This window comes from Dreissena polymorpha, chromosome 10, assembly GCF_020536995.1.
Source record: "Dreissena polymorpha isolate Duluth1 chromosome 10, UMN_Dpol_1.0, whole genome shotgun sequence".
Taxonomy (NCBI): domain Eukaryota; kingdom Metazoa; phylum Mollusca; class Bivalvia; order Myida; family Dreissenidae; genus Dreissena; species Dreissena polymorpha.
Window position 1 is genome coordinate 12,737,367 of NC_068364.1, and position 13,507 is coordinate 12,750,873.

Sequence of the window (13,507 nt, forward strand, 5' to 3'; positions counted from 1 at the left end):
TGCTATAAACAATAACCACCAGAACTTATTTATTTCTTATGAAAAAAGTAATTAAGTATTATTATTATAAACTTTATATACAGCTACTAATATTTATACTACTTTAGCAGCATAAGAAGATGCAGCTGCAGCTGCAACAGCAGTTGTGGAAGCAGAAATATTGACATCAAAAACAAATACTAAGAAGATAAAAAATGCACTTACGTTTTTCGAACAAACTTTTATACCCGGGTCGAGATTCTGCAAATTTCTCAAAAACTATCAAAATCCCACATACACAAAAAAGTGAAAGCATTTAAACGACAAACATTTATAATAATATAATGTTATTAATTAGTTGAATTCATATTGGCTTTGTTATTGAGCTGAAGACAGCTTGAAAGCTTGAATTTCACTTTCGAATTACAGGTTTTTGATATTAAATGAAGAATGAAGTTTTGAAAATAGCAAAATTTCTGTTCTATACAACTTATTGGTGCACAGAAACAATAGCATTTAAACAAAGTATATGACCAAAGATGCTTCCTAGACATTACATGATGCAGGAACACAATATGACAGGTCGCGAAATTATGCAAAATTTACCTGAATAACATTCCAGCCACACTGGATCCACTACCGTTGTTTTTAATACAACTCAGAAAGACAATAAGGATTGAAAACTTACTTATTGCCATTAGGAATTGCATTTGTAATGTGTAAATCCTCCATGATTTAGAATAAGTTTTTCTAAGGGCGATCATTGTAGTTCATTGAAAATATTGAAAGTTGTTATTTTTGTACGCTCTAATATTGATCCTTACTGTTGTGGTTACACTGCACTATATTGTTATTGTCAAAAAAGGGAGCTGAATATACAAGGGGCTGAGTGCTTAAAGTATATCTTTAAAGATTTAAACTTTTACACCAAAACTAAGCATACAACTTCAAAATCGCGTCCAAATAGTTGAAAGTTAAGATTCTCATATAAGGCCGAGTTTTTCCTGGTTTCTGCCTTTTTCTCGTTTAAGGCGAGTTTCAAACTTTATTGGCGAGGCTCAACTTGTATTGGGCAAACAAATTGAACACATTCTTGTCTAATATTATAAAGTTAATAAATGTCTCATATTAAACACAATTATGTCAGTCAGATATAATATGAATAACGCTGTATTTTAACAAGCAATTAACGCATCACACGCAATCTGCATTAAGTATCAATAAAATACTGTGTAATTAGTATGCCGATAAAACTCGAAATGCTTCCACTCCGAGGATTTTAAATTGTTTAGGTGCATCGCGAATTTTATTCTGCGCCATTTTGCACCATCGATAACGAAAGTAGACTGTGTATCACCATGTTTTTGTCGGAAAAGTAGCGTCAATTGTGACAAACTACATACCAGTCAGCCTTTCAGACAGAAAGAAACAATTTACTGAAAGTTTTAGGGCGAAAGAAACAATTACCGCAAAGGAAAGGTTAAACTCAATAAGATCCGGATTCGCAACCGATTTTACCAATCACAGTTAGATCTGCGAATCCTCGTTTGGATCCGCGAATCTCAGATATTTCAGATATCCGTTGCAGCCCTATATTTCGCAATAACATACACGTATTTAATGTACAAATGTAACGTTTAATGTTTAAACCAGTCAATGATTGAGTAGTCAAATCGGCTGCAAGTTAAAACGGCCGGGAAATACATCAAGTTGGCGTTTTCGGGGATTTTTTATTCTATTTTTATTGGGATTTTGTGTATTTTTAGCTCGGCTGTTTTCGGAGAAAACTCCGAGGTATTGTCATAGTCTCTTTATCATCCGCCGGCAGCCATCCGCCGTCCGGCGTCGTGCTAAAACCTTTACATTGGATCTAAAATTAAAGTGCTTCCACCTAACACTTTGAAACTTTGTATGTACATGCACCTTGATGAGTTCTACAAGCCACACCCATTTTTGGGTCACTAGGTCAAAGGTCAAGGTCACTGTGACCTCTAATATAAAACTTTAACTTTGCCTCTAACATCATAGTGCTTCCACCTTCAACTTTGAATCTTCATATGTACATGCACCTTGATGAGTTCTACATGCCACACCCATTTTTGGGTCACTAGGTCAAAGGTCAAGGTCACTGTGACCTCTAATATAAAACTTTAACTTTGCCTCTAACATCACAGTGCTTCCACCTACAACTTTGAAACTTCATAATTTATGTACATGCACCTTGATGAGTTCTACAAGCCACTCCCATTTTTGGGTCACTAGGTCAAAGGTCAAGGTCACTGTGACCTCTAATATAAAACTTTAACTTTGCCTCTAACATCAAAGTGCTTCCACCTACAACTTTGAAACTTAATATGTAGATGCTCCTTGATGAGTTCTACATACTACACCTATTTAGGGTCACTAGGTCAAAGGTCAAGGTAACTGTGATCTCTAAAAAAAATAAAATAATAAAAATACTGACAAGCTTTTGCAGCCGAGCCTGGCACCCGTAATGCGGTGCTCTTGTTTAGGAAATTGGGACAGTTCCGATTCATTTTGGAAATCGGTCAGTAGGTCATTGGGAACGGGTCCGTTTAAAGGACCCGTCCAAAGAAGGAAAACAAAATCACTGATGTGGCTAGTTTAATCATTTCAACATTCTGAGACGGGTTATAAATAAAGATATTAAAACAGTATAGCAGTTTTCTGTTTTATTTTCATTTGCCTTCAACACCCTTGATTTGTAACTCTGTGACTTTTCCGGCTTACAGCTCGCGTGCCACCCAGGGCAATGTCTTTTCACTGCGTCAGTATCACACGAGATACACGAAGTACTTATGGTGTGTACATGCACTACAGTTCGGATACGCATTTTTGTATTTATATGTTTAATAACATTTAATTGTTTTAACTAAATAAACTAAATAAATATCTGCGTAACAAGAAAATATCATTCTTGATGCAAAATAAGTATGTAAACGTACATAAATGTAAGGTGTATGTCATAAGGTAAGTATTAAATTCTTGTCAAAACGGCACTGGTTTGATAATCCGGAAGATTCGTTTATCTGGAAATTTCTGCCGTAATGGACGTTTCTGGATAAACGTGGGTTCACTGTATATTAAGTTGGAATAATGTGTGCTTTTAACAACGTTTTTATTTATTTGCACAAGTTATAAGTAAAATAGTCACTTTCATACATTTTCCATCATATAAATTAATTTATTTTAAAACTGGATTTTTAAATTGTAATGTCCTTTCTTGGGTGAACACAGTATAAAAATACTGTCAAAATGATAAAAATACCATCAGTGGTCATCTAAGTCACAGAAAAGTGCCTATGATACTATAGACGGAATATTATAAAAATACATCCAGAACATAAAATGAACAGTTGTATTTGATAAAAGCACTATAATGATGTCTGGTAAAAGTTGTATGTCTTATTGCAAATTCAATTAATAAAGTGTTAATACATTATAGCTCCAAAACTTGTTAATTACAATACATTTAAAAATTCAATCTTAATTACTTTTTTCAGATTATTTCGATATTCCTGATGATGACCTGGATGAAGAAGGTCGTGTTAGCAGGTCAAGGGCAGCTGCCGGGTCGGTCAAGGTTGCCAGCCTGACCGCAGATGGTCACCTCAAGGAAACCATATATGGACAATTGGACAAGAAAGCCCAGGCTGAGGTTCTGACTGACCTGCTGGTTAAAGGGGCAGTGCACTATGCTCTGGAAAAACAGCAGGTAAAGAGAGTGATCTCCCTTCTGTTCTTGTTCTGACTTCGAAACAATGAATGAACGAAATGGTAGTTCTGTAACTTGTAAGGGAAAATTTTATTTTGTATTTAGGTGATTATTTATTTTGTTATGTGAAGCAACTTCAGCTCCCTAGTGATTTTGTTGAAAGTTGAACCAATGAAATTTGCTTAATTAGTCAAGGAAGTTGTTTAAAAAGGTCTAATTAATTGTTATCAATATCAGTGAAACAAATATTATTCATTTTACAATATTTCCATGGATTTTCTTGGGTCTACTCAACCATAAAATCAAATGTTCAACGAAATTAAACTCAGAACATACTTGTTTATCATAGAGAAAAAATCCATAGATTTAAGACTCAACCAATATGCAATTTCAAGTTAACAAAAATTAATAAAATCCCATATTTTTAATAGGTTTATACCCCACTGCCAGTAAGAAGAGGCCGGCCTACATTATTGGAAAAACTTTGTTTGTTAGCCTTTTCTGTCTGTCTGAGAGTCCTTTCATAAACCTGCTTGGACAACAGAATAAGTGTAAACATATTTTAGACAATGTGTCTTGCACTAGAACCAGCTTGTTACATTTAAGGTCAAGGTCATACTTTGTGGTTGTTATCTCAGAATGCTTGTCCAAGGTGTATATTGCCATTCGATCAATGATTCGAAAATATATTGAAACATGTCAATATACATGAAACAGTGTTTCACATTAAAGAACCAGATAGCTAACTTAAAGGTTATTGTCCTACTTGTGGTCAGACCTTATAGGTCATGGTCGTATTTGATGTCAAAGCTCTACATCAATAGTAGATGGGATTATATTTCTCTTTTATTGAAATCTACAGTTTATTTTAATGATCAATGTTAACTTTTGGTATTTTGTTACACAATACGCCCCCCAAGAAACAATAGTTCACCTTTTGACCTCCCTTGATTTTAACTCAATTTTGAAGTTACAAACTTAATAGTGAGCAGCAGCTTCTATATCCACATGTTTATGACAAATACTCATATGTTTCTCTATTGTTTAAATTTTGATTAAGATACTTTTTTGACATCATCAAAGGATAACAGCTTTTACAGAAAAAAATATTTTATCAAGATTAATTTGCTTACCACACTGTATTATGTGAATTTGGAAGACATCAAACTGAGAATGAACATCATTTTGGTGATTTTCTCAAACAAAACTATTCATTTCATGATCTGAATTTATTTTTGTAATATTTTATCTATACTTCAAGCTTAATAAGCAATTTTCCATGACTTTTTCATTAACAGTGATTGTAGTTTTATCCTTTTTACTGTATTTTTAAACTGTGTTCATGTGCCACATGGACACAGTTTTATTTTATGAGGATTTAAAAATTTAAAAAAAATCCAGTTTTGTAGTAAAATCAATATAAATGCTGCTATTTTATAGGCAAGTATCTATTTTAATTATAATATATAATATAATCAACTTAAATAAATGCAACATGTAAAACTGCATATTATGCACTTTTGAAAAAAACACAATTTATTCCCAAATTGATGTCTTATTCCAACTTCACATAATGCTGTGTTCTTACCATGTTTTGTATTTTTCTGCAGGAATATGTCAGTAAGATAATTGAGCTCTCTGAAGATGGATCTGAAATCCAAAAACTGCCAACTTTCGACATGAGACAGGCCGTTGAGGTGAGACTTTGCTGTGATTTCACACAAATCATTTTTAAACAAGTTCAAGTGCCTCCATTCACAATAAAAATGTAAGAAGATTGAACAAGTCAAAGGCTGTCCATCAGGCAACCTGGTTTTTGTAGTTGTTGTCAGGTCTTCTTGAACCTGTTTTAAGAATTTTTGCCCTTTGTAATTAATTTGTCTCTTGCATAATCTCCAAATCTAAAAGAGGTTTAAACTCAAAACTTAACAGGAAGCTGGATTCCATTATGGGGAGATGCAATACACAACAACTATGATTCTTGATCCATATTTTAAGAACTATTGCCCTTAATTTATTGATAAATATTTTTTTATGCCCCCGGATCGATAGATTGGGGGTATATTGTTTTTGGCCTGTCTGTCTGTCATTCTGTCATTCTGTCCCAAAACTTTAAGGTTTCAGTAAAGTTTTGCAATAACTTTTGAAATATTGAACATAGCAACTTGATATTTGGCATGCATGTGTATCTCGTGGAGCTGCACATTTTGAGTGGTGAAAGGTCAAGGTCATCCTTCAAGGTCAAAGGTCGAAAATTAAAAAATTTAATATAGTAAAGTTATGCAATAACTTTTGAAATATTGAACATAGCAACTTGATATTTGGCATGCATGTGTATCATATGGAGCTGCACATTTTTAGTGGTGTAAGGTCAATGTCAAGGTCATGCTTCAAGGTCAAAGGTAAAAAAAAGCGGTGCATAAGGGGGAATTGTGTTTCTGACAAACACATCTCTTGTTTTGTCGCAACATATCTTGAAAACTATAAGAGGTATCATCTCGAAGTTTAAAGTACATAGGTTGATCTCATTACTAGAATTTTCAGCGCACAAGAAAAATCACTCTCATTTCATACTTTATGAGTTATTGCCCTTTGTCAATTCATCACGCTTAAAATTTGAATGGGACATATCTTTCAAAGTATACAAGGTATCAACATGACATTACATAGGTAGTTAGGTCTCAATGATTGGAAGTGAAGTTTACAAGAGCATTTTATGGTGGCATAGAGGTGACATACACTCCTGGTTTTTAAAATGCATTCCTTTTTTTCTATCTCATTCCCACAACATACTTACTCCAAAAGAGTAACCCCTCCTTTATTTACTGCACCACTCATTTCATCTCACTCCTCTTTTATTTAGTTTTGCACTCCTCTTTTTGTGCCATACCGGTTAAACAGGAGGGGACTTATGGTTTGCGCTCTGTCTGTCAGTCGGTCACACTTTTCTGGATCCTGCAATAACTTTAAAAGTAATGGAGATTATGCCTGTCATTTCATTTTTTTCCTACATCAAGATTCTGGTTTCTATGGCAACAAATAGACTAGAAATATTGCTGAAATTGGTGGAGTTTCGTCGGTAGGGGATTTATATTGTTAGGCAATAGTCTTGTTTCTACCTTGTTCCCTAAACCCTAAACATAATTAGTCGTTCCAACGACATAGATAACTCGTTCCCATGAGTTAGTAAGTTTTTCCATCTAGTTAGTATGTCGTGGGAACGAGATAGAAAGAAGAGGAGTGCAATTAAAAAAAGAGGAGTGAATGTCACCTCTATGCCATTGTAGCATTAACTCCTGCATTCCTATTTTCTCAGTAATTGCCCATGTGAATGTGTGAATGTCACCTCTATGCCATTGTAGCATTAACTCCTGCATTCCTATTTTCTCAGTAATTGCCCATGTGAATGTTTGTGCTGAAATGTTTTGTCCAAGGAATATCCGGATTATAATAAGAGGTATCGAGGCAAAACTTCATAGGCACGATGGAATGATGGCATTATAATAAGAGGTATCGAGGCAAAACTTCATAGGCACGATGGAATGATGGCATTATAATAAGAGGTATCGAGGCAAAACTTCATAGGCACGATGGAATGATGGCATTATAATAAGAGGTATCGAGGCAAAACTTCATAGGCACGATGGAATGATGGCATTATAATAAGAGGTATCGAGGCAAAACTTCATAGGCACGATGGAATGATGGCATTATAATAAGAGGTATCGGGGCAAAACTTCATAGGCACGATGGAGTGATGGCATTATAATAAGAGGTATCGAGGCAAAACTTCATAGGCACGATGGAATGATGGCATTATAATAAGAGGTATCGAGGCAAAACTTCATAGGCACGATGGAATGATGGCATTATAATAAGAGGTATCGAGGCAAAACTTCATAGGCACGATGGAATGATGGCATTATAATAAGAGGTATCGAGGCAAAACTTCATAGGCACGATGGAATGATGGCATTGTTGGAAAACCAGTTCTTAAAACTGAACTGATCTGTTCCCTCTGCCAAAGCTGCATGCCTGTTTTTTAGGCATGACAGCTCTGTACTTAAATTTTGTTGGAGCAAATCTAAAAGCTAAAAGAGTTATTAACTTGAAACTTACATGGTAGGTTCATCTATGTTAGGGGGAATGCAATGCTTGAGAAATTAATTCTTGCTTGCATATTTTTAGAGTTATTGCAATTTGTTGTTTTGCTTAAATTTTGTCTGCTCAATACCATGAACACTAAAAGAGGTATCAACTGTAAACTAAATAGGTAGCTAGATGTCATTATGGGGATGTTCAGTGAACAAGAACTATAACTCTTGTGTCTATATTTTCAGAGTAATTAACCATGGTTTAGTTTCGTGTTTTAGTTTGAATGGAGAATATCTTATAAGAGATATCCATTTTTGGTAGGTAGATCTCATTGATGCGATATGCAGTGCATCACTCTTGCTTCCATATTTGTAGAGTCATTGCCCTTTGTTAATTTTTTACATTTAAAATTTGAATGGGCATATTTTTTTTAAACTATATGAGTTATAAACACATTCAATGGTAATTCAAAGCACAACATTTACTTTTAAATTCATTTGTTCAGTCAGACTAGTGTTAAAAAAATTCACTTTTCATCACCAAAAAGTTTTTTTTCCTTACCTTCTATTGTAACCTAACATACTATGTAAGATTTATAAGTACTTTCACAACATAAATTATATATAGTAATATTTTTGCATAAATCTTGTATAAAAATAGCATGACTATAATTATGATTGTCTTCTTATGTGATGTCCAAATAATTTAATATCATTATCAAATAACATAAATGCAAAATAATTGACATTGTGATCTATCAATTTACACTATAATAGCTAATAATAATGTTGTAATTGCTATAAGAACATTAATAGTTAAACCCCCATTTTTTTTGCACAAAACATACATATTTAGAAACAATCAATACTTACTAGACCTTTTGAAAGAGTGTCAACTGTTATTCACTGGAAGTGCAGTCCACAAGAGCCATAACTCCTGCTTTAAAAGTTTCACAGTAATTGCCCTTTTGAATTTTCATGCTACTTTTTTTTGCAGGGCATATACTATGGGGTATCAAGGTGAATTTTTAGTCCAATCTTCATGAAAATTAGTCAGAAATTCTTTTTTATGAAAGCTTGGCAAAGTTTGAAAATGGTTGTGCTCCATCGCAAAACATGGCTGCTAGGAAAGTTTTTCCTAATATGGCTATTGTGAATCATTGTTAACACTCTAAGATGTCTTATTTGTTGTCCAATCTTCATAAAACTTGGTCAGAACATTAATTTTGTTGTAATGATATTAAAATGTAAAACGTGTATGAAAATGGTTTGCTGAAAAAAGGCTGCCAGGAGGCCGGGGCAGTTTTATTTGTATTTAGTGAATCCTTGTTATTGCTCTATTGGCCACATTTGTTACATGCAATCTTCATAATACTTGATAAGAGGATTTGATCAAATGAAATCATGGCTGAGTATAAAAATGAGTAACTAGAGGTCAAAAACATGGTCATAAGGTCTAGTTAAAAAAAGGTTGTTAACACTCTAGAAGTTTTATTTTTTGTTGAATATTCCTGAAACTTTGTCAAAACATTTGTTTAAAATTCAAATGTGTATAAAAATATAATTTTTATTTTTCATTAAGTAATTTTATTATTGTAAACTTTACTTTCTTTCATAATAGTCTAGTCCTTTGGGTGTGCGGATTAGGGCCCTGGTGATGGCCTTCCTGTTAAAACTGTGGGCACTGAAGACCCATGGTTTAAACAGTTATTATGAGCTCGGCTGTTTTCGGAGAAAACACGAGGTATTGTCATAGCCAGCTCGGCGTCCGCCATCTGCCGTCCGCCGTCGTGCTAAAACCTCAACATTGGCTCTAAAATCAAAGTGCTTCCACAACTTTGAAACTTCATATGTAGATGCACCTTGATGAGTTCTACACGCCAAACCCATTTTTGGGTCACTAGATCAAAGGTCAAGGTCACTGTGACCTCTAATATAAAACTTTAACATAGGCTCTAAAATCAAAGTGCTTCCACTTACAACTTCGAAACTTTTTTTTTTTTTTTTTTTTCCTGTTTAAATGCTTTTATTCATTCATTATATATACATATACACACAACTTGCAAAGGCATGTTTGTTCATATACATAAATTACCATATGTAATTTGTTTTCGCTATTTTAATACAATCATTACTCAAGCTGATTTAGGATCATACTTCCTTCAACCTTTTTACCTTTTTTACTTAACTTAAATAATTATTTATGTATAACACAATAATATTATGTGTAAATTCTTAAACAAGAAAAGGATCAGATTTACAACAACTATGGCTACAGTGTTCAAAGAGATAAAACCTAGTACATTTGCTATTGTCATTAAAAATGGACCTTTTGAACAAAGTTTGATTTTACACTTATAGTGCATTTTACAACACAATGGATATAAACTTAATAATAATAATATAAACAATATGTAAACAACATAGTAACACAAGAAAAGAGTCAGATTTACAACAACTATGGTTACAATGTTCAAAAAGATAAAACCTAGTACATTTGCTAGTGTCATTAAAAATGGATCTTTTTAACAAAGTTTGATTTTACACTTAGAGTGCAGTTTACAACACAATCAATATAAACTTAATGATCAATATGCAAACAACATAGTGTCACTTGATTAAGAAAACACATTTTGCAAGTTTCATATATATTGCGAGTTAATAACAGTTATTTTTGTTATTCATGCATTTATGAATTACATATTAATCTTATAACTATCCAAAAAATTCCTTTATTTGATTCATTTGTTGTGTTTGCCTATATACCGTATTTTTCGGGGTATATGTCGCACCGGAATGTAAGACGCACCCCCTATTTTTTAACATTTTTTATTTTTTTCCATACATAAGACACTCCGGCGTACACGACGCACATAAATCATCATGAAATATTCCCAAATATGCATTCATTCATGTTAATCCATTAAATGTTTAATCCTCTTTCGTGTTTTATTTCAGTTCGAAGATTCATCTTAAAACGATGCTTTCATTTGTCCTCTCACATGTTCATTGTCTTTATATATTTTCTCCGTTAAATTTATTTGAAAGCATTAGTTTAAACAAAAACGTCATTCAAAACAATGTATTACCGGTAATAATTGACCATATCCGCAAGCCGTTGCATTCGCACATTTTGTAACTGTTTTGCCATTTATCGCAGTCTAAACACTGCTGATCATATTTCACAATAGCCAAAATTAAATCCAGTCTTGACCAGATTTTCCTGTAAATCAGTACACAGAACATTACCTGTTTCAATAATAAACTACCTAAATGAGCGTAACATCAAAGATACAGCATTCTCTTTGCTACACTGCTGTTTCTTCAACAGTGTATAGACCCACGCTAACTTTCGCGCGCTTTTCTAACAGAACAAAGAAAAGTAAAATGATCCGTTAAACTAAATTTAGATTCACATGTTCTTCTTAACTTTTATTTTAATTTAAATTGCAATATATGTTTAATAAGTTTTTTTACACATTTTATATAAATTAATAAATATTTGACAAAATCGTATAATCTTGCTTTAAAATGAGGTCTGTTATGAGAAGGGCTAAATATTTGTATCGTGATAATCTTGTGCAGACGTGTGGTGTAACAGGCTAACCAATATCAAATTGTTTGGTTTGATGAATCTTATTCATTTTTACAATAAAATATTGCTTATTTATTAAGTCTTAGTATTATGAGTAATTCACACAGTTTAATGTCTGTTCAAACTGTGATCACAAAAACTAAATTATTATTCGCCAGTTAATTGAAGCCCTAAATTGGCACCTAATTGACAAACAACAGTTCGGGCCCATTTTAGAGTGTGTATATTGCATTGCGCAATTTGAGCAATTCACACATTTTAATGGCTGTTCATAATGTGATCACAGAAACTTATTATTGGCCAGTCAATTTAAGTCGTTAATTGACACCCCATTGACAAACAACAGTTCGGGGCCTTTCTTGGAGTGTGTATATTGCATTGCGCAATCAACGCTGATACGGGCCGCGTTATCAGTTTGACACGAAGAATGTCACATTAAACATGTTAATCCTAAATGATTTCGGGTGCCAATTAGTAAACTGACAAACAAGGGCAACCCTATAAAAGTTCAAACTTGCGGGACAATATCATCATTTTCAAAATGCCTTCACAGAAAAGCTACACCGCAGCGTATTTAAAGATAATTTTAGGCTAGCCTTAAGTCCCTGAAAATTTGGAATTACTTCTTTCCTTTTGCATTCAAAAATGTACTTTTTAACTTCCATGAAAAGAATAAAGCAGTTGTCATTAACGTTTGTATCACCAAGAAGGAACATTTTGCTGTTTATTACTATTTGTATATTTGCGTTTTTTAAGCTATCCGAGATATCTTTAATAAGTATTTTTACTGTGTTACAATCCCAGAATAAATGGGTAATTGTTTCTTCTGACATTTTGCAAAATGTGCATGTTTTACTATCGGACAAGCCCATTTTAAAAAGGAGTGAGTTCGTTCCCAATATTCTGTGGATAATTCTAGTTTGTAACCATTGAATATATGTATTATTCGTTTTTTTAAACACTTGTCCATGGACATTTTTCCATTGTATGGAATCATCTGCAAAGTATTCATTCCATTTTGTTTGGCATGTGGGGATTCAGAGGCGTATTTAGGTGGGGGGCTAGGGGGCTAAAGCCCCCCCAGCTGGCTTGCTAGACACGATTTTTAATAAAAATGAGCCCCTTACAGTTTCAATCCACTTGTGTATTTCCTGTCATTTGTCCCTAATTAATCCATAAACAGCTGTCCATTTGTGTGATTAGCCCCCATGCATGTGTACAGACGATCTAGCCTTTGTCAGCTAAAGTGCACGCTTCATTGACTGTAAGTAATAAACTGCGCTATTTGATTGGCTGAAGAAGATACATTCAACTAATGAAATTCATCCATACATTTAGCTATAGATAAATGTTTACAAATGGCTGCCGCATGAAACTTGTGAAAAACAATCTAGGTCACAATATACTAAAAGATTTCCTACACAAATTCAATGTGAAAGCAATAACTTTAACAAAAAATAAAGTCAAACTTTTGCGCATAGACATCCCCATAACCATACCTTTTCTTAAAGAGCATTCCAAGCCGCAATGATTTAAACAATAAAAATGGGGGGTCATACGTTATGCAAGAAAGAATTCGACGCGAATCAGCGGTCACTGTTTTATGGCCATCTATTATCCGGCTTCGTACCAGTTGAGAAGGGTTTCCCGCCATCTGTCAAAGTCTCATGTAGTCTCCAACCTTCAAGCAAAAGAGTGCATTTCTGTTAAACATCAATGTTTTCCCTACCACATGCACAAAGAAACATTCTAAAATAAAGCCATGGCAAGTGCCCCTACAGAGAATTGTGTCTTCTTATAAATGATGTTCATGTTTTTAGAGAGTATAGCATTGCACTCCAAAATATTTTAGTATATTGTAACCTATAGATAAATGTTTACAAATGGCTGCCGCATGAAACTTGTGAAAAACAATCTTTCAATTTGTAGCAATTAAAGAGTTTAGACGAACGCAATGGACAATCATTATTATTTTCTCTGTAATTTCTTTGATGAATTTAATTGGTATTAGCTCTTTAGAGTGATAATCCTTTTGAGTAACAAGTTATTGCCAGTGAAATTCAACTGCACACTTAATGAATGGCAATTATTTTGTTATTTGTT

The 13,507-nt window shown here is 33.6% G+C and overlaps 1 protein-coding gene across 3 annotated transcripts in view; it reads left to right on the top strand.

The window, feature by feature from the left end:
• The window catches only part of LOC127847142 (titin homolog), a 142,712-nt gene that overhangs the window by 13,074 nt on the left and 116,131 nt on the right, over positions 1-13,507 (top strand). For all 3 annotated transcript variants that reach the window (XM_052378820.1, XM_052378821.1, XM_052378822.1), the window contains exons 6-7: positions 3,504-3,715; positions 5,326-5,412. In XM_052378820.1, coding sequence (XP_052234780.1) covers positions 3,504-3,715; positions 5,326-5,412 — 299 coding nt within the window. The remainder of the gene's footprint in view (positions 1-3,503; positions 3,716-5,325; positions 5,413-13,507) is intronic.